This window comes from Rhinatrema bivittatum, chromosome 4, assembly GCF_901001135.1.
Source record: "Rhinatrema bivittatum chromosome 4, aRhiBiv1.1, whole genome shotgun sequence".
Taxonomy (NCBI): Eukaryota; Metazoa; Chordata; class Amphibia; order Gymnophiona; family Rhinatrematidae; genus Rhinatrema; species Rhinatrema bivittatum.
The window spans coordinates 41,558,975-41,581,696 of record NC_042618.1 but is presented as its reverse complement, the minus strand read 5'-3'; the positions used below and the strand labels follow the sequence as shown (position 1 = coordinate 41,581,696).

The window sequence follows — 22,722 nt, the reverse complement described above, 5'->3', positions numbered from 1 at the left end:
AATGGTAGGCATATGATTCATAAAAGTAAACCCAAACAAAAGCCATCCTCAATACTGTATCATATACGGACCTAATAAAGCACAACAAATAATTCATCAAAAAAGCATCACTAATATAGTGCCTTTAGAGAAAGGAGAGCTTTTCTTTCAAAAATCCACAATATAATCATAGGCACAAATTGTACATTTTTTCAAGTTTTTTTCCTATATGCAATCAAAAAGTCTTTGAAACAAAAAAAATGAAACATCTGTTTTGTGCTTCATGCCCCAGCTCTGGTACTATAATCCACCAAAGCTACCGAAAATGAATATCCAACATGGTCCCATGTTTCAAGGTAAGCCTCTGCTTCAGGGTTATTTTCTTGCTTAAAATATCATCCCCACTGTGGCTCCACTTGTATGTTAGTTGCTCGTGAACAGAATACCATAGTGAAAAGTTTCAAACTAATTCAAAGAGGTCAGTGACCATACTGCACCAGAAGAGGTATACTCCAACTGAGCGAAGAATGGCATAGAATCAAGAGCCGTGATTAATTTATCAGGTGAGGTACTGTCAAAAATACAGGCGGGCATTCTGAATAAGGGATTTGCCCATGTTCCCACAGAATCATATAATCTTCTTCAATGTCACATAGGCATCTACAGATTTTTCAGGTTTAGGAAGTAGAGATTACTTTTTCAAAACAGTGACGATTGAGTGGATTGTTCAGTAGTCAAATCTACTTCCAAATAGATTCCTCCATGGCCCTGTGAAGCACATTAGCAGTTCACAAGTAATTCGTTTTTGACAGACATCTCTTTTTGGAAAATAAGCCTAGTAAGACTTTATCTAATCTGTTTTGAGCAGAAAGGAATGTGCTTCAAGAGCTATGTACTAATCCCAAAGTAGTAATTCGTCCAGCTGACAAAAGGTGGCGCCATGGTCAATCTGCACTGGCAGCAATGTCTGCAAAAGCAACTTAACAACTCAGCACATGCTAAGTTATTGTCTTGTGGTTCTACAGAAGATATTCATACAGAAATTCTGCATTTTATAGGAGCAGAGCAACAAGGCTTCTTCACAAAAATGGAAGTTCACAACATCTCAAGATGTCAGGGGGCCTGGCTGTTATACAGTAACTAAAATACATAATCTCAAGATTTTTTGCCTGGCCAGCTCGTAGCCTCCCTATGTGGCTCCGTATTAGAGCCATTATCCAAATCTGGTTTCTGTTTTTGGGGTTTTTTTTTTTAAACCTTTTGTGCTGACAAGTAGACATGTTCAAGACTCTTCCCACATACTTAGGATTTTGAGAGAGATACAAGATTTAGAAGGAATGTTTGTTACACTGGACATAGAAGCTTTACATACAAATATTTCTCAAGACAGACTGCAGAAGAGATTACAATCCTCTAGAATATCAGATTTAAGAACATGCCATACTGGGTCAGACCAAGGGTCCATCAAGCCCAGCATCCTGTTTCCAACAGTGGCCAATCCAGGCCATAAGAACCTGGCAGGTATTCAAATTAATACCACATTGTACCGGGGCCGATTGAGAGAAATAATTTTTTACATTATGACAACTTCCATCCTAGTAGCTTAAGATGCTCATTTCTTGTCAATCAGTTATTATGAATAAGACATTTGTGTTCTTCCACTATGTGAGAGTCAAGCTCAAGATTTAATACAAAGATTGTAAATTTGTGGCTACCCAATCATCAAGAATGCTAACCACAGGGCGCTATATGCCAACAGGGAATTATTATAATGCAAACGATCAGGAAGAACATCTCAGAGTGTATGTATTGTATATCATTCAAACAAATCCAGAGCCACAGCAGCTGTTATTCACAGACATTGGCATGTTTTATCTGCAGATGATGTATTTCATGTAAGGCCTGTCACTGTTACCCAAGGGTGGAATATTCAGGAATGGGTGATTAGAACAGACATATCACATGAACAAGATCCTCAGGCAATAATTGGGGATCATCTACCATGTGGCTCTTGCACCTTTTGCATGTCCATATTATTGAGGCCATCTTGGATCCATCCTAAAACAGCAAGGGTTTATAACTTTAGGGGCCATACTGATTGCAATTTGTCAAATGTGATACATTACACGTCCTCATATCTATGCTGGGAGGACTAAAAGAAAATTTAGTGCAGTGGCTCCCAACCCCGTCCTAGGGTCCCCCCAGCCAGTCGGGTTTTCAGGTTATCCACGATGAATATGCATGAGAGAAAATTTGGGAGCACTGCCTCCATAACAATCAAATTTTCTCTCATGCATATTCATCGTGGATATCCCGAAAACCCAACTGGCTGGGGGGTCCCAGGACAGGGTTGGGAACTACTGGATTAGTTTTTACGCACACACAAGTGGCAAGCTCCTATTGTACAACATTGCATGGCCCAAAATCATGCTCTCTCTGAGATGGTCTGTGTTGGAGCAAATATCTGAATACCACACTAAGCGGGAACATGCGCTAAGCCTGGACTGCTAGATGTGTCAATTTATGGATTGATGGGTGTAACCATCCATTTCTGAATGACAATCATTTCTGGCTTTGAGCATTTGACATTTTCTATTGGGTATGCTGTTTGCCAGTGAAGCCGCCACAGGATTATTGTTTTTGGAAACTTTTTTTTTTTTTTTTTTTTTACACAACCATCACACAAAACAAAGGATCATAACAAAAGTACATACATAAGGTGGGGGATTTGGAGGAAAAACCTAAGAGCTAACTCTTTCAATCCAAACATCCAAAGGAAGCGGTAGCACAGGACCAAGTTCATCCCCTAAAACACTTCACATGACAAGAAATAGAATAAATGTTTTAAATCATTTTCTGGAAGCAAATCTTCTTCAGGATAGACATTGGAAAAGTTTGCACACATGGCTTTCATCTCTCCTAGAATCTATCTTAGGACAGAAATATCCTCAATTTAGCTCAATTTATACAATACTCCATAAAAAACATATCCAACATTTTGGCCTGCCACATAAGGATATTAGGTGGATTACTATCTGGCCATTTTATCAAAACAGACTTTATGGCAATCGAACAGGCTTTAAATAGAAGCAACCTCAGAAAACATTCCACAAAAGTTCCCACAGGAACATGGCTCAAGAATTTAGTCATAGATACACTTTTACCTGAAACAGCAGCTGTCTCCTTCGTTTCTTATCCCCAAAAATTAAGGATAAAGGGACAATCCAACAAAAATGCAACTGTTTTGCACCAATTTCAGCACATTTTGAACATTTTCGAGAATCAACAATACAGACTTTAAAAGCTCTTATTGGTGAAAACACTATTCTATGTAGAACATAAGAACATGCCATACTGGGTCAGACCAAGGGTCCATCAAGCCCAGCATCCTGTTTCCAACAGAGGCCAAACCAGGCCATAAGAACCTGGCAAGTACCCAAAAACTAAGTCTATTCCATGTTACCATTGCTAGTAATAGCAGTGGCTATGTACAATATATGCAGCTGCATTTCTCTGACCATCACATTCTGAAATATAAGTCATCATATAACATATACTTAAAGTTAGACTTAGATTAATCTTCGTTAAGTCTATTTAAGTCTAATTAGACTTAATCTAATTAATCTAATTAAGTCTAATAGATTAAGTCTAATCTACATTAGACAATCTTTGTTAACGAAGGCATCTCTCTTTCCTCTAAGCCCACTTGCTCCCCCGTCCCATGGTCGGATCACCGGATCATCACCACGTTCCTCGAGACCTCAGACCTTCCTCCCCTTTCCCTCCCCAAATCCACAGTCCACTTCAGAAAACCCTGCTCTTCGGACCACCTTTGCAAACAACTCTCCAAGGAGTTAACACAACTTGACCTACCAGACGCATCCGCTGCCATCACTTCCTGGTTTAAAATCACCAACGAGGTAGCAGATCAAACCTGCCCCCTAATCACGAAGGTAATACACCCCTCCCCGGACAACAGAAAACCGTGGTTCACACCTGAACTGAAGTCCCTCAAACAAGAGCTTAGAAGCAAAGAACATAGATGGCGCAAAAACCCCTCCTCCACGAATCTGGCTGTGTACAAATCCTCTCTCAACGCCTATAGGAATACCATCCTCAGAACAAAGAAAGACTTTTTCGCTTAAAAAATCCATCATTTCATCTTTGACTCCAAAGCTCTGTTCTCATACGTCTCGGCGCTTACCAAACCTACCCCACCGACTATTCCTGACGACTAAGCACTCAGCAAAGCCACAGAACTCACTAATTACTTCGAGAATAAAATGATTAAACTAATTAACCCCCTCTCCTCATCCAATCCCCCGCCCCCCCACCCCTCTCATCTCTTTCCCAAGGTAAAGCCACCTTCGAAGCGTTCGAGCCCACATCATCACTTGAGATAGAAAACATTCTCAAGAAACTCAAACCCTCTTCCCACCCTTCGGACACCATTCCCCCTAACCTACACATCTCCATCCCGAACACCATTGCTCAGCCCATCTCGGAAATCATGAACTGTTCGCTAAAACAAGGACTAGTTCCAGACACTCTTAAGCTTGCCATTCTAAAACCTCTATTAAAAAAACCTAACTTGTCGACTGCAGACCCTGCGAATTTCGGCCCCATAGCCAACCTTCCACTCATTGCTAAACTCATGGAAAAAATAGTCAATAAACAACTTTCGGAATACTTGGAGGAACACAAGATTCTAGCCCCATCTCAGTTTGGATTCCGCAAAGCACTAAATACAGAATCCCTACTAGTCTCTCTCACAGACACTCTCATCCTGAACATGGATAAAAGACAACCCTATCTACTGGCTCTCCTAGATTTATCTGCTGCTTTCGACACGGTCAACCATGCAATTCTCCTAGACTGTCTTGCAGGCATAGGCATCACCGGATCCGCACTCAGTTGGTTTAAATCCTTCCTTTGCAACAGGTCTTTCAAGGTCAAAATAAACAAATTATCTCATCCGGTCAGCTCCAACCTGGGAGTCCCCCAAGGATCTTCCCTCTCACCAACCCTTTTCAACATTTACCTGCTCCCTCTCTGCCACCTTCTCACTAAGCTAAAGATTACACATTACCTCTATGCAGATGACGTACAAATTCTCATCCCGATCACGGAATCTCTACAGAAAACCCTAAGCTTCTGGAATAGCTGCCTCCAGTCAATCAATTCTCTCCTCTCCAGTCTCAATCTTGTCCTCAATACCAATAAGACACAGATCCTCATCTCCTCCCAGGATGACAACAACCTTCCCCTCAACACTCCAATCTCTTCTCATTTCGCTAACTTTAACCACTCGCCTCATGTGAGAGATCTTGGTGTTCTCTTGGACAACCAGCTGAACCTTAAAAAATTTGTAAACACCACCACCAAGGAATGCTTTTTCAAACTTCAAGTCCTAAAAAAGCTTAAACCCCTCCTACACTTTCATGACTTCCGAATGGTGCTCCAATCCATCATCTTCTCAAAAATAGACTACTGTAACTCTCTTCTTCTCGGCCTTCCTGCCAACACCATCAAATCCCTTCAGATGTTACAGAACTCGGCCGCCAGGATTCTAACACAAAAAAAGGGATCACATCACTCCTATCCTCCATAACCTCCACTGGCTTCCTATTAAATTCAGAATCCTCTATAAAGTCCTTATCATAATTCACAAAGCCTTGCACAATCTTTCCCCTCTTGATCTGACCATCCAACTGCGTCCTCATACTTCCACCAGACCTATCAGAAATGCCTATTCAAGGCACCTTGTACACCCCTCCAGCAAAATCATCCGTAAGGAAACGAGCCTTATCTACAGTTGGTCCCCCACAACGGAACGCACTCCCTCCGGACCTCCGACAAGAACCATGTCCCCTGTAATTAAAAAAAAAAACTTAAAACGTGGCTTTTCAGACTAGCATTTCCAGATTGATGTCATCTGCTCAGGATCATGCCTGCCTGAACTATTCATTGTACCATACCATTATTATGTTTCCTTCTACTCAGGACTCACTGTTCCTACCTAGCATCTGAATTTAAGCAAGCTCTCCATTACAAGAGTAGCTCTCACGAGACTTTTACGCTCCTTCAGTCCCTGGTCTTCAGATCTAGACCTCTGTTGAAGATCACTTTCAGATTCACACTTCTACCCAAGACCCATTGCCAACTGAAGTTCTCCTCCTCCCCTTTTCCACTTGAACTGACATTTTTCCTCTGGTTCAGAAATTTGTTAATTTGTTATTTATTAAGTATTTATTGAATTTTGTTCACTCCCAGATTGTATCTCAATGGGCAATCTGGAGTCCCAGTTTCCCAGTTATTTTGTATCCCCGCTGTTCCATGTAACGCTCACAGGCGATGTTAAGTTTATTGTAAACCGGTGTGATTTGTATTCTATACAGGAATGTCGGTATATAAAAGTTAAAAATAAATAAATAAAATAAAGTGTCCTTAGTGAACCCTACACAAATCCTTCTCATATAAATCTATCAAAACTGAACAAGGTACATATGGCCTAACACTTTGCAGAAATTTAAAGTGACAAGACAAGGTTCTCCCACCAGAAAGCTTTCATCAGTTCCTAAATAAAGGTGAATCCTAAGTATGGATCTTCCTTATTAAAAATAAATGTAATGCCAAATTTGAAAATAAACGAATACATCATTACTTTGGAATATGAGGTTTTGGGGTTTTATTTGTAAAAATCAGAAGTATGAATTAGTTTTGTATTTTTCACCAAAAAAAAAAATCTATTAACTTTTTATTTTTTTTAAACCAGTGATCTACAAACAGGGTAATAATCACCAGGTGGAAAATCAGGGTCACCTTGAAGAGGTAAGTATAAAAAGTTGGAAAGAAAAAAACACTCAAAAATTGCCATGCCCTTCTCTGTGATCTAATAAGCAGTGAATGATCAAAAGTATCTGGTAACTCCCCTTTAGAGGCATGCAAAATATATTTCTCATTAATAGGAAAGACCATTTGTTCTTCAAACAACCAGTCTGCCAGAGGGTGCAGGACACAAGCCATATTATAAAACCTAAAATCTGAAAATCCCAGGCAAACAACTTCCAGAACATCTGACAAAGTGGACTCTTTCCTCGAATTCTCATGCCTCAATAAATTGGTTAATCTATAAGGTGCCACCCAATTCTTGTCATTTTTGCTACACCAGACTAACATGGCTATCCCTATGAAGATCTGAACTTGGATAGGAATTCTAGCCCTCTTACCTTTCCCTAAAAAATTACTATAAATACCTTTTTTTTTTTTAAACTAACACTTTTGTGGCATACAACAGTAATGACAAAAGGTTTTTCTCTGTTTCATACAAATATAGAAATGACAAATGGTTATTCTCTATTTCATACAAATGAAATACAAATTAAAACAATGGATCATAGAACAATGAAATCATTACAGCAGGAGCTTCCCCAAAGTGCTCACCAAATAACAAGGGATATACATTCATGAGCATGTCAAGCAAGCAACTAGGAGACCCCCAGATGCACAAAATATGGATCACAAATAGCAGAATATTTAGTATTTTCATTTTTAAGGTCATGTCTTTTCAGTGTCAGCTATATCACTTATCTGTGAACACCAGTATTCAATACTAGGACTAGCTTTCCAATAAGTTGCTATGGTGAACCTAGCAGCTAAAAAGCGGCCCAGCCAAAACTCGACACTAAACCAGGACTAAGGATTTATTCCATCTACGGGAACACATGAACTGGGACATTAAAGGATATCAGCTATTTCTTGGGTAACTTGTGTCCAAAAACGACTAATTTCCAGGCAAAATCGCCACATATGGATATATGTGCCAATCTGACCACAGCCTTTCCAAAACTGAATACTAGCATCCGGAAAGCATTTTGAATAAAATATGGGATAGGCTCTGTTTAACAGCTTAACCACTGGTTCTGCTCTCAGCACAGATAGAGATGTGATGTGCAGAATTCCAAATAATTTTCCAAGCCCTGTAATCCAACTTGGTACCAAATCATCATTCCAAGCATCAATAATAAACTGTGGTGTTTCTTTACTATATTTACTTAGAAGAATTCCCAAGTATATGAGAGCAATACCTTTACCATATGCATCTGGGTCGCTCATGAAGACCTCCAAACCATTTAACTGACAGTGGTTTAAGTCAGATCAAACCTTTCCCCCCATGACATACCTCAAGTAAAAAGCATTGGAATCTGGAGAAAGGTCAAATTCTTCATATAATACAAATCTCTTAAATCTTAATCTTTTAGAATCAAAATTGGGAGCATCTGAAACAAATACAGTAACTTTGGGACCAATATCATCTTGAGCAAAACAATCCAGCCCTGTACTGATAACAGAACTTGCATCCAACCTAAGATTCTGCCCTGAAATTCTTCAATCAGTGGCCTTAACATTATCAGCATACCATTGAGGCTTACTATGAAAAGTTAAGCCCAAATATTTAAAAGTCAAGCTAATTAACAAAGTATTTAGAATATCCAACACCTCCAATTTATTTACATTGAGCTTTAAACTAGAGAAACTTCCAAAGTAAAAATAACTAACACTAGGTAATGACTGGTGTGCACAAGATAGCATCAACATATCTGCATTTAACAAGATTTTAGAGGAATTACCCATCTCAAAATACCTGAAATTCCCTGAGCCATCTTCACTTTACAAACCAGAGGTTCTAATGTTAAAATAAACAAAAGGGACGACAAAGGTCATCCCTCTCTGAAATACAAAAGATTCTGATAAAATTAGCAATAATTTGAGCAGATGGACTTGAATAAATTAAAATAACAATTAAAAATTCATCCAAGAAACCCAAACAGATGCAAACAAATCTCACAAATGATCAAGAAACCCTACCAAATGCCTTTTTAGCATTAAATCCAAACATGGGTTTTGAAACTAAACTTTGACGGCACAGTTCCAGTGCCAGGATTAGTTTACATAAATTGACACTAGACTTTCTACTATACACATAGCTAGTCTAGCCTGAAGAAATAAGTTTAGGCAGGTAACGTTTCAATCTGATCGCTTTTATTTTAGCATAAAAGGGAGTGTCCAGGTTCAATGATACAGGCCTGTATGAGGTTGATTTTGTCAGGTTCTTCCTAGGCTTTGGTATACCAGTAATAAGTGCATTTCTCATAATATTAGGTAAGAATTCTAAGGTTTCCTTCATCTCAAAAGGCACCTGTAGGTCATTCTGTATCTTATTTAAAATCTTATGGAAGGAGGCATCTAGCACATCTGGGTCTGGGGCCTTAAAGTTATGAAGAATCCCACTGAAATTTCTAGATGTGAAATAAGCTTATTTAGAATCTGTAGATCAACTTGAGAGAGGGCTGGCAACTTCAAGTCCATTATTAAATGTTCTCGATTAGCTAGAACATCCATGCCAGCCGTATAAAGCTTATAAAGATTTTGAAAAACGGAGCATATATACAAAGGTGAAGTCTGAATCTTACTTACCCTATTCATCTTTCAAAAAGGCAATACATGTAGAGCCTTGTCTCCTTACTTAATTTACTCCCATATAAATACAATGTATGTTTTCAAGAGTGCAGAGATTATCCCGTAGTTTCACAAAGTAAATCTTTCAAGCCTTGCTATGTCTGAGTGAATTTTCACTTTACATCCACAAGACCTCTATCAATCATTTGTCTCAAGACTTTTCAGCTGGTGACCCGAATTTAATATTGTTTCGGCATTCAACCTCTTGTGCTTGGCAGCTACTTAATTTATTTCCTCCTAAGCAAAACCCTGGCAGGCTCCCAAAATAAAACCAGATTACCCTTATGCTGCTCACTGGTTTGAGCATTTGTCTCCCAATTTTCCAGTGGAAATTTCTGAAATTCTTTGCCTTCAACTAAGTTAGATAAGCATTTACCAAGTCTTCAGTAAGGGTGAAACTATTCCCACCTTTAGAACTCCAGAAACTAGACAATGGTCAGAAATATCTCAATCTCTGCAACAAAAACACTTATTAAACGAGGACTCCGAAATCAGAAAATCATCAATACAAATTTTGGTGTCATGTGCTCTCACTAAAAGGTGAATCATAAAAGCCTAGCGTGTGCATTAAGGAATCGCGAATAATTCAGGCTCGAGTGCACTAATTTAAAAAGTGCCCAGATATGTGCATAAATGCCATGGTGCGCACATCTCAAAACTTTTCAAAAAAGGATGGGGCATGGGTGTGGTCTGAGCGAGTCATCTGCCACGTCTCTTTACTTCTGCTACGGATGGCGTGGGGGGGGGGGGGGGGGGGGAGGAAGCCATTTGGGGTAGCTCTGGAAATACAGGCTCTCAAAACCAGGGGGGGGGCTCTGGAGGATGTAGCTATTAACTGGACAAATTGGTAAACTGGTAATGGTGTCGGCACGCACCCCTTTTAAAATCCCCCAACTTACGTGGTAGAAACGAGATTTACCCGCCCACTTAAAATTTGGTGCAAGTATGCACATATGCACGCACGTTATAAAATAGCTGCGTCCCTGGGCTAGGGCTGACATGTGCATGCACACCGGTTTGAAAGTTACCATCCAAATGTGTAAAAAAATCAAGGTGATCGCTTCAGTGGCTTCCAATTCAATTTAGGGTAAAATTCAAAATCGCAGTAATTCATAAGGCACTGAACATGCCTGAATTCTCAGTAATTAAATACACTTTTGTGGATGTATTAAATAAAGGCCTTCTTGAGGTATATATGCATGGGACACGTCTTGGTAATTGCCAGATCCATTTTTCGAAACTCCCTTCCAGAGCAGATTCGGCTAACAGTGTCCCTTAAACAGTTTAAAAAACAGTTTAAAACCTAGTTGTTCAATCAAGCATTCTCAAAATATATGAATGCTTAAGAAAAAAGATTCATCGTAGAGAGGCCCTTTTAGCAGATGCACAGCTTATGCCTGTCAGTATATTTTAAGCTATGTTATTGTTTTATGCTTGAATATTGTCTTTAGATTATTATGAATGCCACACTATAATTCAGTCAGGAATTTTATGATGTGTGGGACACAAACATTTTTAAATAAATAAATAAACAGCCAGCCGCCAAATATCAACTCTGATTATACCGGTTAGACATATAAACAGAGGAACCATATAAGGATCTTCAGGGTAGCACATATCTGCCCTTTGCATCACACATAACTTTTTCTATCTTAAAGACCACATTTTTACTTTATGAACACGGGGATAAGCTGGGGGCTTTTTCTGGCCAAAGCAGTGAAAAAGAAGTCAGGTAAAGCATATATTTCCAAAGTTAAGAAAGTTGGCAGCTCTCCCACATCCGACCCTAAAGAAACTGAACAATCCTTTGTTCAGTTCTTTGTGAAATTATATACTGATGCGACCTCTGCCTCCAGAGAAGGGACTCAGTGCTTTCTCCAGGAGCTGAATCTGCCTAAATTGCAGACGGATCAGGCTGAAGGGCTCTCTGCACCTATTACTATGAGAGAAATTCAATTGACTGTTGCAGATTTACCTGAGGGGAAGTGTCCTGGCCCAGACGGGTAGTCTATAGACTTTTTTTTTTTTTTTTTTAAAGTTCCTCCCTGATATAGTACAGTTTATGTATTTGGTTTATAATTCTGCAGGAACGGACGGATCGTTAAGGGATATGGAAGAAGCTAATATTGTTCTTATCCATAAGTTTGGAAAGGACGCCACAGATTGTGGCCATCTCTCTCCTTAATTCGGACATAAACATTTTAGCTAAGGTCCTGCAGACGAGGCTTGAACAGCTATTGCCTAATTTGATACATAACGATCAAACTGGGTTCGTTAAGGGGTAAGTATTCACATCTAATACGCAGAGGCTATTCAATATTCTGCATCTGGCCAAGCAAAAGGGTATGTCTGGTTTAGTATTATCCCTAGATGCAGAAAAAGGCTGTCCTGACCCTTCCTTTTTGAGGTATTCTCTGGTGGGTATCCCGAGTAAATTTGTACAGTGGATCAATGAGAATCTCTCCCCCCCTCCCTTTTTTTCTTTATTTTTTAATATAGAGCGGGGGGACTAGACAGGGATGCCCGTTATCCCCACTACTTTTTGATCTGGCCATTGAGCCTTTGGCTCAGGCAGTCCGGTTGAATCCCAATATTCAGGGTGTTCGTTTGGGAGGAAGTTGCATAAAATATCTTTCTACGCTGATTTATTTATATTTATTTATGCATTTTTATATACTGACATTAGATCAGTGATGTCACATCGGTTTACAGCTAACGGAAAGGAAATAAGCAGGGGGGGGGTTACTTATTTCTTACAATGGATCGTATTTTACAACTTATTGAAATTTAAGTTCTATGACTTTCTTAGGATGCAACTAATGAAACAGCTTCTTGCGTATTTCTTACAGAGAAACGCAGTAAACAATGCAAATGTAATAAACATAACGCAATAAACATAACTAGCATGCGTCATGGGGCACTATAATGCAACTTAAAGAAAACTTGAAATCTTACAGAGAAACGCAATAATCGCAATAAACATAACCAGCATGGGATCTGGGTAACTTGGAAGCAGAAAAATGTGTGTAACAGAGGGTCGGAGCTGGATATGGTGCTATAAGAAGGGAAGGTGGGGAGGGGGAAAGAATCCTTAGGGGAAGGCTTGTCGGAAGAGCCATATTTTTTTAGGTGTTTTTTGAAGAGCTGTGTCTTAGTTGTGCTGGAAGGTTGTTCCAAAGTGAGGGTCCGGCTATGGACAGTGCGCGCTCTCTTGTTATGGTTAGATGTGCTTCTTTTGGGGTGGGGATGTGGAGAAGACCAGTGTTAGAGGATCGGAGGTTTTGTTGAGGTGTGTGGTATCGTAGGGGCGTGCTTAACCAATTCAATTTGTGTTGTGGAGTGACTTATGGATGAGCGATAGGACTGTGTTGTATTCGGAAAGAGATGGGTAGCCAGTCGAGGTCCTTAAGGATGGGAGTGATGTGGTCCGATTTCTTCCTGTTTGTATATCTTACAGCACCGCATGTGTCAGGAACCGCATTGTTGGCATTTTTACAGAAATTTGGGCATCTCTCAGGATATAAGACTAATTCTGACTTATCAAAATTATATTCTTTTGGTAGAAAAATGCCATTACCGGAATGTTTGTATATATTTCGTAAGGTGAAAAATGGCTTCCAATACCTTGGTATTCACCTCACTAATAATTTTAAGGATCTATACTCCAAGAACTATGGCCCTATGTTGAGAAAATTTAATTGCCTAGGAGCATCTAACAGTTTCATGGGCTGGAAGGATCAATTTACTTAAAATGAACATCCTGCCTATGTTGCTGTATTTTTTCCATCATCTTCCTTGAAACGTATCCAGCTCAGATGTTTGTAGACTTGCATATGCTAATAGCTAAATTTGGAAAAATCAAAAAGGGCGCATGACACTAGGCAAATTATTGCTTCCCGAAATACAAATTTATATATATACACATATGTGGTGGTTCTGCCCAGTTGAGGGTCAGTTTTGGTTGCAGGTTGTGCAGGAGATAGATATTCTGGATATTCCTGAGCATATTAAACCCTTGCTGGGTCTTCTGGGAAGATGGACTGGCTCACTGATACCTCAAATATCGAAGACTAGTGGCTCAAATGTTGCTGGCTTCAAGGTTCACCATTGCCACCTTCTGGAAGCTTAGCCCAAATATGGATCACTGGAGGGCTCAAGTGCAAAACGTGGCTTGTATCGAGAGGCTTCGATATGGTTTAAAGGGACATTTTAAAATATGCTGCTGTTTGGGCTATATTTCATCAACATTATGGTCATTCCATGCCTAAGTCTATTTAAAAGGGGTATGTGATGTTATGTTTATGTGACAGTTCCTTATCTTTCTTTAATTTATGAACTTTGAATCTTATGTTGTGGTTATTTGATATTGTAAGAAAAGCTGTGTACCTTTGCTGGGTTTGTATGTTGATTATGTCTTTAAATCATATATGCCTAAAACAGTGGGGAGGAAAGAGACCACATTTTTGTGGATCAGCATAACTATTCCACAATTTTTTGAAGTTCCAGTAGCATAATAAACCTGCGACACCCATTTTTCTTTTCAACTTCTGGTGCTCCTGGTCAAATAAGCGTGTTTTTTTGGTTTTTTTTTTTTGCAGAAAAGCAGTTATCACAATCAAGCCTCTAAAGATGTTTAAACACTTCCTCTCTTTTAACCATACCAAGACTTGCTACATTCCATGAGAAATTTAAGATGGATCACCATCTCTTATAATTACACGATAGCAACTAAAAAGTAATACCACCGTGCTTAGATCTGAGTGTCTGCTGGGTCCCAAACCGAGCAACAGCTTGCCTACCATGTATGTCATGCTAACAAAATATTTAAAAGATGTAGACCATAAACCATTTCCCTCTACACTCCCGCAAACTCTCCACCCCTCTGCCAACCCCCATCCAATAACAAAACCAAAAAAAGAATAAAAACTGAACTTACAATCGAGTCCAGGGATCAAAGGTGCATAGAGGTGCCATCTCTCAATTCCAGTCATATGACCAATCAAATAAAAAAAATTGCATTATACAGCATGTGTTTGTAATGAACAGAAATTCCACTCAAGAGATTCCAAGCAGATTGTGAAAAGAACTTATGCAGTAAGTACTGTGAATATTTTAACGAAGCTTTTAAATAAGAAATTCCTGGAGGAAAAGTCCATAAACTGCTATTAATCAATAGGAAATAGCCACAGATTGTTGCAGGCATTAGTAGCATGGGATCTATTTAATGTTTGGGTACTTGTCAGGTACTTGTGACTCAGATTGGCCACTGTTGGAGACAGGATGCTGGGTTTGATGGACCCTTGGTCTAACCCAATATGGCACATCTTATGTTTTTATATTATGTTCTTAAGATTTTATTTTGTTTAAGCATTATACTGTTTTAATAGTCATTTTTATTTTATATATATAAAATTGTTTGTTGTGTGTTTAATTATGAATGTATATTTTGTAATCCCCGCTGGACACAATTTTGGAAGCCACGGAATATAAAAGACTATATAAATAAAATAGCATTCACATTTCAGAAGCAGCAAGCCGAACAAACACCTTTGCCTTAGTGATCGTATCAAACAGCTTGATTTTGCTATCATGCCAAACTCTCAGCTTGGCTGGGTAGTGCAATGTGAAATGAATTTTCTGAAATAACTCAGAACACGAAGGCACAAATTCCTTCCTTTTATTGATCACAATATTGAAGTAGTCCTGAAAAATCCAGATTTTATTCTCTTGACAATGCAAACCCTTTTTCTTACAATAGGTCTGCAGGAGATGCAACTTGTGAGCATAGTTCATAAACTGGGCTGTAGTGAGAGCATTTAACATGTGCTATATTTTTAATGTAAACAAGGTGCACTCTCTCTACCATGGCCTTGCCAACATGATCCAAAATGTTCAATTACTGCAAAAGCCAGTTTTCTAATATTGAGATTAAGTTACTATCCGGCACAGTTTCTAGTAGACCTGTGAAATGCAAATTACTGCATTTTGAATAGTTTTCAATGTCATACAATTTTTCTTCCTGCTCAGGGTAAAGTTTTCCCCAGGGTCTTCGCCCTGTCTCTTAAGGCCTTGTTCTCATCTTCCAACAGAGAAATGCATGTTTCAGCTTTCTCAATTTTTAGCTCTCCAATTTCAGCCACAGTATCTTTAACTTATTTAAATGTGCCCAACTAAGTTTTTGATCTTATTGGCAGCAGTCAAGTTGATGATTGCATTTTAATAAAGCGCACAAGGCACCATCATCCTCCTTGCCATCGGTCATTTTGAGGTCTCCCAGTTTCCTTTTCGTCGTTTTTCCTGCCATATCCACACTCTCTTAAAAACAAAGTGGTCCATGCAAGAAGAAAACCTTATTCGCCATATTTAATCTTTCAAAAGTGAGTGAAAGAGCAGGAAATCCCCAAAGTTGAGTGGTGGTACCTAGAATCCAATTCCTGCATGTCTGCATATGACCATCGGGATATTATTTTAAGCAAAAAAAACAAAACAAAACACAATACACCCTGAAGCAGAGGTCCACTTTGAAACATGGGACCATGTTGGATATTCATTTTCGGCAGCTTTGGTGTACTCCAGTACTAGAGTTGGGGCGTGAAGCACGAAACAGATAAGTATGATTTACTTGTTTCCAAGACTTTGATTGCATCCAGGAAAAAACCTTTGAAAAATCTGCAACTTGTACCTAGGAAGGCACTGTATTACAGCAATGCTCTTTCTGAGGAATAACTTGTTGTTCCTTTTCAGATCTGTACAAGATACAATATTGAGGACAGCCTTTTTTGGAGTTTAGAACTATCAGTTGGCCTTTCCAGAGTGTTTGTGTGGCATAAAATTCATGCCAGCGTAGCCTGGATTATCATTCTGGCGTCCTGAGATGTTTAGCAGTCATGATGAAGCTTACAACCATTCGATGGAGACTCTCCGGGATAAGGGTCTATCACCAGTGTCCTTGCTTTTGACAATCTATTGTTTTGGTTACAAGGGCTTCTTTTCCTTTAGTCTCCTGCCTGATTGCATCCCTTGAAAAAGTCAATTTGTGGAGAAACCAAGGTCATTTATCAGGGATATCATCACACTGTTTGCTAATTTCTAAGAGATACTTTGCTCAAAAACATTTTGTTCTGTGCCGACTTAGTTTACTTGTGATACATTGTACAGAAACTGCTCTTTGGCTTAACTACCCCACTATACAGTAACCAAACTATATCAGAAGCAGCAATGGTTTTTTTTTAAGCCTTTAATCTTTGGAATAAAAAGGTGTGATTTTGCACATTTTTTCATTGATATTCACCATGGTATTGGTAAATATTAAAAATTAGATTCAGACTTTTTTCTGGCCTGTTTTGTGTTATGAACTATAACTGCCATTACAGTCTGAACCAATTTTTGGCAAGACTGGGCCTTTTACACTCCTTTTTAAAGATTGTTAAAAAATATTAGATATAGAGAAATTCATTGAATATTCACAGGGGGGGCACTCTATCGATTTATATAGCTTGAGTTAGCGTATAGAGTGATGCTCTTCTTCAGTTTGGCTGCCTAGTCTTTTTTTTCTTTTACATTCCATGCCTATTCCATTTTCTAGTCTATAGAAATGCTATTTCCACTCCAGAGGACATTGGATATTCAGTCTTTGGAGTGTGCTGAGATCATGCTTAGAAGAAAGCTACCTTTACAAATTCTTCCAAATCATGTGGCATGCATCCAAGTTATGAAAAGTATACTGTAATTGTATTACACATAGTATTTAGAACTTAGCAGGTTAATGACAGTGAATTCAGTTTAATGAATAGCTTTAATTTTACTTCACTCAATTTTTTGGAGGAAAGAAAAGGGTTTCATAAGTGGAGTGCAATTCTGCATCATACACAACTTCATAAAGGGAAAAAGATTTCAAAAAGACAAGTTCAAATATTCTGAACATTCCATTATGAAATCTTTTCAAACCAAAAGGTAATTAATTGGCCTTCAAATGTAAAAAAAAAAAAAAAAATCATTTGAGAATTTTTAAGCTAATAAAAACTTCACCACATTTATCAATGACCTGAAACAGAATAGATCAATGGGCACTGGGCAGGGTGAAACAATGAAACTTACCTTCTTGTCAGCTTTGAAGTCAATTTACTAAAAAGATTAGTGGAGCCTCTGCTTCGGGTATGTGAAAGTGGGGTGGCTTCGTGGGATAAGCTGGGGGATGCGGGTGGTCCATTGTACGTAGCAGTGCGCCGCTCTCTGAGCTGCCCGTGGAAAGTGTTGCGATTGGTAGCTCCTCGTGGGAAGCGAATGCGGTCCGGTGTTGTGGCGCTGCTAATGCTGTGGGTTGAAGCAACTGAAGTTCTCTGATCAGGAATAGTGCTGTGATATGAAAGAAAAATACAAACCACTTCAAAACTGCATGGAGAGACTGCTATATTTAGCAGAAAACAGCACCAAAAAAACCCAAACCAAACAAGCATTCCAATTTATTAAGATCATACCAATGATACAGACAATGCAGAGGCTTTTATTTTTTAATGTAAAAGTTAGGGGCAGAAGAGATGCAGCTAAAATAAAGACCTGTTAAAGAATATAAACAGTACAAAATGTAGGAGCCTCAGAAGCAGTGAGGATTGAGAAAGCAGATTTGCTTATCTATAACAGGTGTTCTTCGAGGACAGCAGGATTGTTAGTCCTCACACGTGCATCATCATCAGATGGAGCCCCGACACAGAAAACTTATGTCAAAGTATCCAGAACTTTTGACTTGCCACACTGGGCATGCCCTATACCAGGGGTCCCCAGCCACCGGTCCGTGGACCAGGACCGGGCCCATTGGGGGTTTTTTTGCCGGTCCGCTGCGCCGTCAAGCACCGGCTGGTGTGTCGCGTGCTCCCGGTCTCTCCCGCTGCTCTTCCTTCAATGCTGCCGTTGCCGCCGGGCTATCAGCACGTTCAAGCCCAGCGGGAACGGCAGCGGTGCTAGAAGAAGCTGTGGCACCTGCGGCTGGCCTTTTCTCCTTCCCATGCCTGTCACCACCCCCCCCCCCCTGTGATCCGGAACAGGAAGTGATACACAGAGCGGTGCGCGGGAAGGAGAAAGGGCGTGCCGTGTGGAAAAGTAGCAGCGGTGGCAGCAGCATCAGCCTCCAAGCAATCAAAGCAGACGATAATCGGGAAAGGAGACAGCAGCATGAGCCTCCCGCGGCCGATGGGATTCTTCTTTCTTGGCCTGTGGGGGCTGGAGGAGGAGGCTGCTGCAGCTACCATTTGTGCTCGGGGGGGGGGGGGGGGGGGGGGGGGGGGAAGGAAGTGAGTGAAAGAAAGAGAAGCAGCCAGCCTGCCTGTGATTGAGAGAAACTGGTCAGAGAGCTGATGTGTGTGTGTGTATGTGAGAGACAATGAAAGTGATTACTCAGGAAGATGACTGGTGGGTGTGTGTGTGTGTGTGTGTGAGAGAGAGAGAAAAAAACGCATGGAAGTGAGAAGTCTGGGTATGTGAGAAAGCATGGGAGTGAGAAGCCTGATTACGTAAGAGAGAGCATGGGAGTGAGAAGCCTGATTACGTGAGAGAGAGCATGGGAGTGGGAAGCCTGTGTGTGCATGCATGAGAGAGAGAGACTGGTTGGTAAGGTGATGGTGTGTGTGAGAGAAAGAGACTGGTGTGTGTGAATGAGAGAGAGAGAATGTGATTCAGGGAATGAGAAGCCTGTGCATGTGGAGAGTGAGCATGGAAATGAGAGAGAGACTGGTGTGTGTGAATGAGAGAGAGAGAAAGTGATTATGGGAATGAGAAGCCTGTGCATGTGAAGAAAGTGAACATGGGAGTGAGAAACCTGGGTGTGTGTGAGGCACAGATTCCCACTGCAGAGACCCTCGATGCAGTCTCAAAAACAGTGTATGTTGCTCAGACCTCCTGTTTCCTGCAGTCTAGGCCCTTATGCATCAGTGGCATGAGGGTGTCCTGCTGCTTCTGAGGCAGCTACTCGAGCAACTACTCAGCCACCTCCTGCACCTGTTTCCAGTTGTCCTACAAGTACTGGCTCATTTACAGCTGGGTAGGAAGTAATGCAGGCAATAAGCATGTCTCCCTGAAACACCTTTCTCCCAAGAGCATCCATTGATCTGTGTTCCTTCCCTGGGGGCACTGAGGAATGGGTCCAAGACTGCTTGGCTCTATTCAACCACCATCAGCTGGTGGGGCAGCTGTCTCTTATCGAATCCAGGAATCTTCTGGACGAGGTAAACCCTATCAGCCTTCTTATTCACGGGAGACACTGTGAGGGGAGGGTGAGAGAGCAGGAGGGTGTAAGAGAGCATGGGAGATAAGAGGGTGGGATGCTTGAGTGTGGGTTTCAGAGAGAGGGAGCCTATATGAGGAGATTGTGAAGGAGTGTGTATGTGTGTGAGAGATTGGGGGCTGGTGTGTATGAAAAAGGGATTGTGTGTATGTGAGAGTGCTAGCCTGTGTGAAGGGATTGTGTATGTGTGAGACAGAGCCTGTGTGAAGGGCTGCGTGAGAAAGAGACATAGGTAGCCTATGCGAGGATGTATGTGAGAGAGAGAAAGGGAGCTTGTGTGGGTGAGTATGCAAGAGAGAGGGCCCTGTATGAGGGTGTGTATGTGGAAGGGACACTTACAGTGAATTTCTAGGGACATTCTGCTCAAAATATTTAAAATTCTGCAACTTTAAGTAATAACTTTTCTGTAATAATTGAAAATGTAGTTTCTTAAAGACCTGTCATGTAAACTTATTTTGGCCAATATAAAGTTTGCAGAATTTTGCAGAATTTTCAGTTTGTGCGCTCAGAATTCCCCGAGGAGTAAATCATGTTCAGACATTAATGACTTAATATAAAGCTATATGTGGTCTGTTCAATCCCAAATACAGAGCAATTAATTTTGGAGGGAAGAGGAAGGAACAGATTGTATACTTTGATCATCATTTTGGGATTGGATTATTATCCTTCTTAGTCACTTCTCATACATCTGATGCAGACCATGCTAGGTTACACTTTTGTTATATGAACAAATACAATGCAACACTTATAAAACAAATATTACCAAGTGAACAATAGCTCAATATACAGTACATTTCGCCATTTAAGACTAAAAATGAACCACACAAACTTCAGTAGCTATGAATTAGATTACTCAAGCATTCATTTTTCTTACACAAGCCTGAGGTTATCTGCTTCACTCGATCGATATGCCTTGAGGCTGACATGGCTATCAACCTTGGATGGCTCGGCTGAGTAAAGATGCAGAATATGCTCCAAATGGAGACAGGACTAGTCGCATAAGCAAACATTTCTGTCAGGCTGCGATGGGGAATGGGCTCAGGCAGACAGAACAGCAAGAATGAACTAATGATAAAATACAAGTTATAATGAAGAGCAATACAACTACGTCAACCAGAACACAGGATAAACACCACAAGCTGTGCCAATTACACACAATAAAATAATAGAATTGCCTTTTAATAGAAGTACTGCAATTGAGGTTTTTGGTTTCCTGGTAAGTTTTAAACTTTTCCATACATTTTTTTCACATCTAAGGTGTCTTAGTGTTTTTCTTAAAATTAAGCACGTAGAGTATCTTTTTATGCAAATACTGTGGCTGGGTAAGTGGATTTAATTTAATGGATTTTAGCCATTTAAAAAAATGTATATTACTAAAGTGAACAGAACCTCCCTCGCTACACATGCCATCAGATTAGTAGAAGTCTGAATTTTCCTTGTTCCGAGCATACATATCCAGGCACAGAGAGTTTAACTGGTATGTCTGCCAGATCTTTTCAATTGCACATTTGCAAGCTGATAGCCAGATAGCTTTTAGGCTCCTCTTTCTGTATTGTAGCTGGATTCTGGCATCATCCTTTCAGGGCTTGCACATATGCAGTAAAGTACCGTATTTCCACGCATATAACCCGCGGGTAATGTGCGTTTTTACCTACCCCGCATGCCCCCCGCGGGGTATAAACGTGGGCGGGTTATCCAGAAAAAATTTTACAACCAATAAAGTTTCCCGACTCTGAATAGGCTGCAGCTGAGAGGAGTCCGTCCTATCCCTGCGCCCGGCCGCTTCCTGATTGGTCGCGTGTTAAATCTAGGCCGCAGGCGGGTGGGCGCTTGTTCCAGGCGGCGGCGGGGGCGGGTGGACGCGCGTTAGTTCGAGACGGCCGGCGGGTGGTCGCGTGTTAAATCTAGGCCGGGTCGCACAGGCGCGCATTCATTCACTGCCGGTGGGGGCAGCCCCCACCGGCAGTGAATGAATGCGCGCCGAAAGCAGCTTGTTCCAGGCGGCGGTGGCGGGTGGACGCGCGTTAGTTCGAGGCGGGTGGTCGCGTGTTAAATCTAGGCCGGGTCGCTCAAGGCAATCTAGGCCGGGTCGCTCAAGGCAGTCACATGCCGTGACGTCACGGCATGTGACTGCCTTGAGCATCGAATCGCAGGGGTCGCATTCATTCACTGCCGGTGGGGGCTGGGGCAGCCCCCACCGGCAGTGAATGAATTCATTCATCCAGGCGGAGGAGCCGGCTGCTTTCGGCGCTCAAGGCAGTAGCGGCGAAAGCAGCCGGCTCCTCCGCCTGGATGAATGAATGCGACCCCTGCGATTCGATGCTCAAGGCAGTCACATGCCGTGACGTCACGGCATGTGACTGCCTTGAGCGACCCGGCCTAGATTGCCTTGAGCGACCCGGCCTAGATTTAACACGCGACCACCCGCCTCGAACTAACGCGCGTCCACCCGCCACCGCCGCCTGGAACAAGCTGCTTTCGGCGCGCATTCATTCACTGCCGGTGGGGGCTGCCGCAGCCCCCACCGGCAGTGAATGAATGCGCGCCTGTGCGACCCGGCCTAGATTTAACACGCGACCACCCGCCGGCCGTCTCGAACTAACGCGCGTCCACCCGCCCCCGCCTGGAACAAGCGCCCACCCGCCCGCGGCCTAGATTTAACACGCGACCACCCGGCTCCCGCCGCCCGCCTGGACCCACGCGGCCCTCCGACAGGTATTTAAAAATTTATTTTTTTTTTGAATTGCGGGTTATATGAGGAGGCGGGGTATATTAAAACTTTTTTTCATAAATCTTGAAAACCTGCGGGTTATGTGTGTGGGCGGGTTATATACGTGGGCGGGTTATTGTCGTGGAAATACGGTAATTGGCACACACATATCAACTGGGATCTTAAAGCTCAGGTGGGGTAACCTGCACGGACTGGCAGTTTCAGCCAGTCAGTGGTG

General features: G+C 41.3%; 1 protein-coding gene across 5 annotated transcripts in view; it reads right to left on the bottom strand.

Annotated features, from left to right (window-relative positions):
- MARK3 (microtubule affinity regulating kinase 3) overlaps positions 1-22,722 on the bottom strand; it is a 160,360-nt gene that overhangs the window by 41,732 nt on the left and 95,906 nt on the right. For 4 of the 5 annotated variants that reach the window (XM_029598012.1, XM_029598014.1, XM_029598013.1 and 1 more), the window contains exon 15: positions 17,596-17,853. In XM_029598012.1, coding sequence (XP_029453872.1) covers positions 17,596-17,853 — 258 coding nt within the window. Of the gene's footprint in view, positions 1-16,257; positions 16,518-17,595; positions 17,854-22,722 lie in introns of those variants that run through there. The other variant, XM_029598016.1, reaches the window with a different exon arrangement.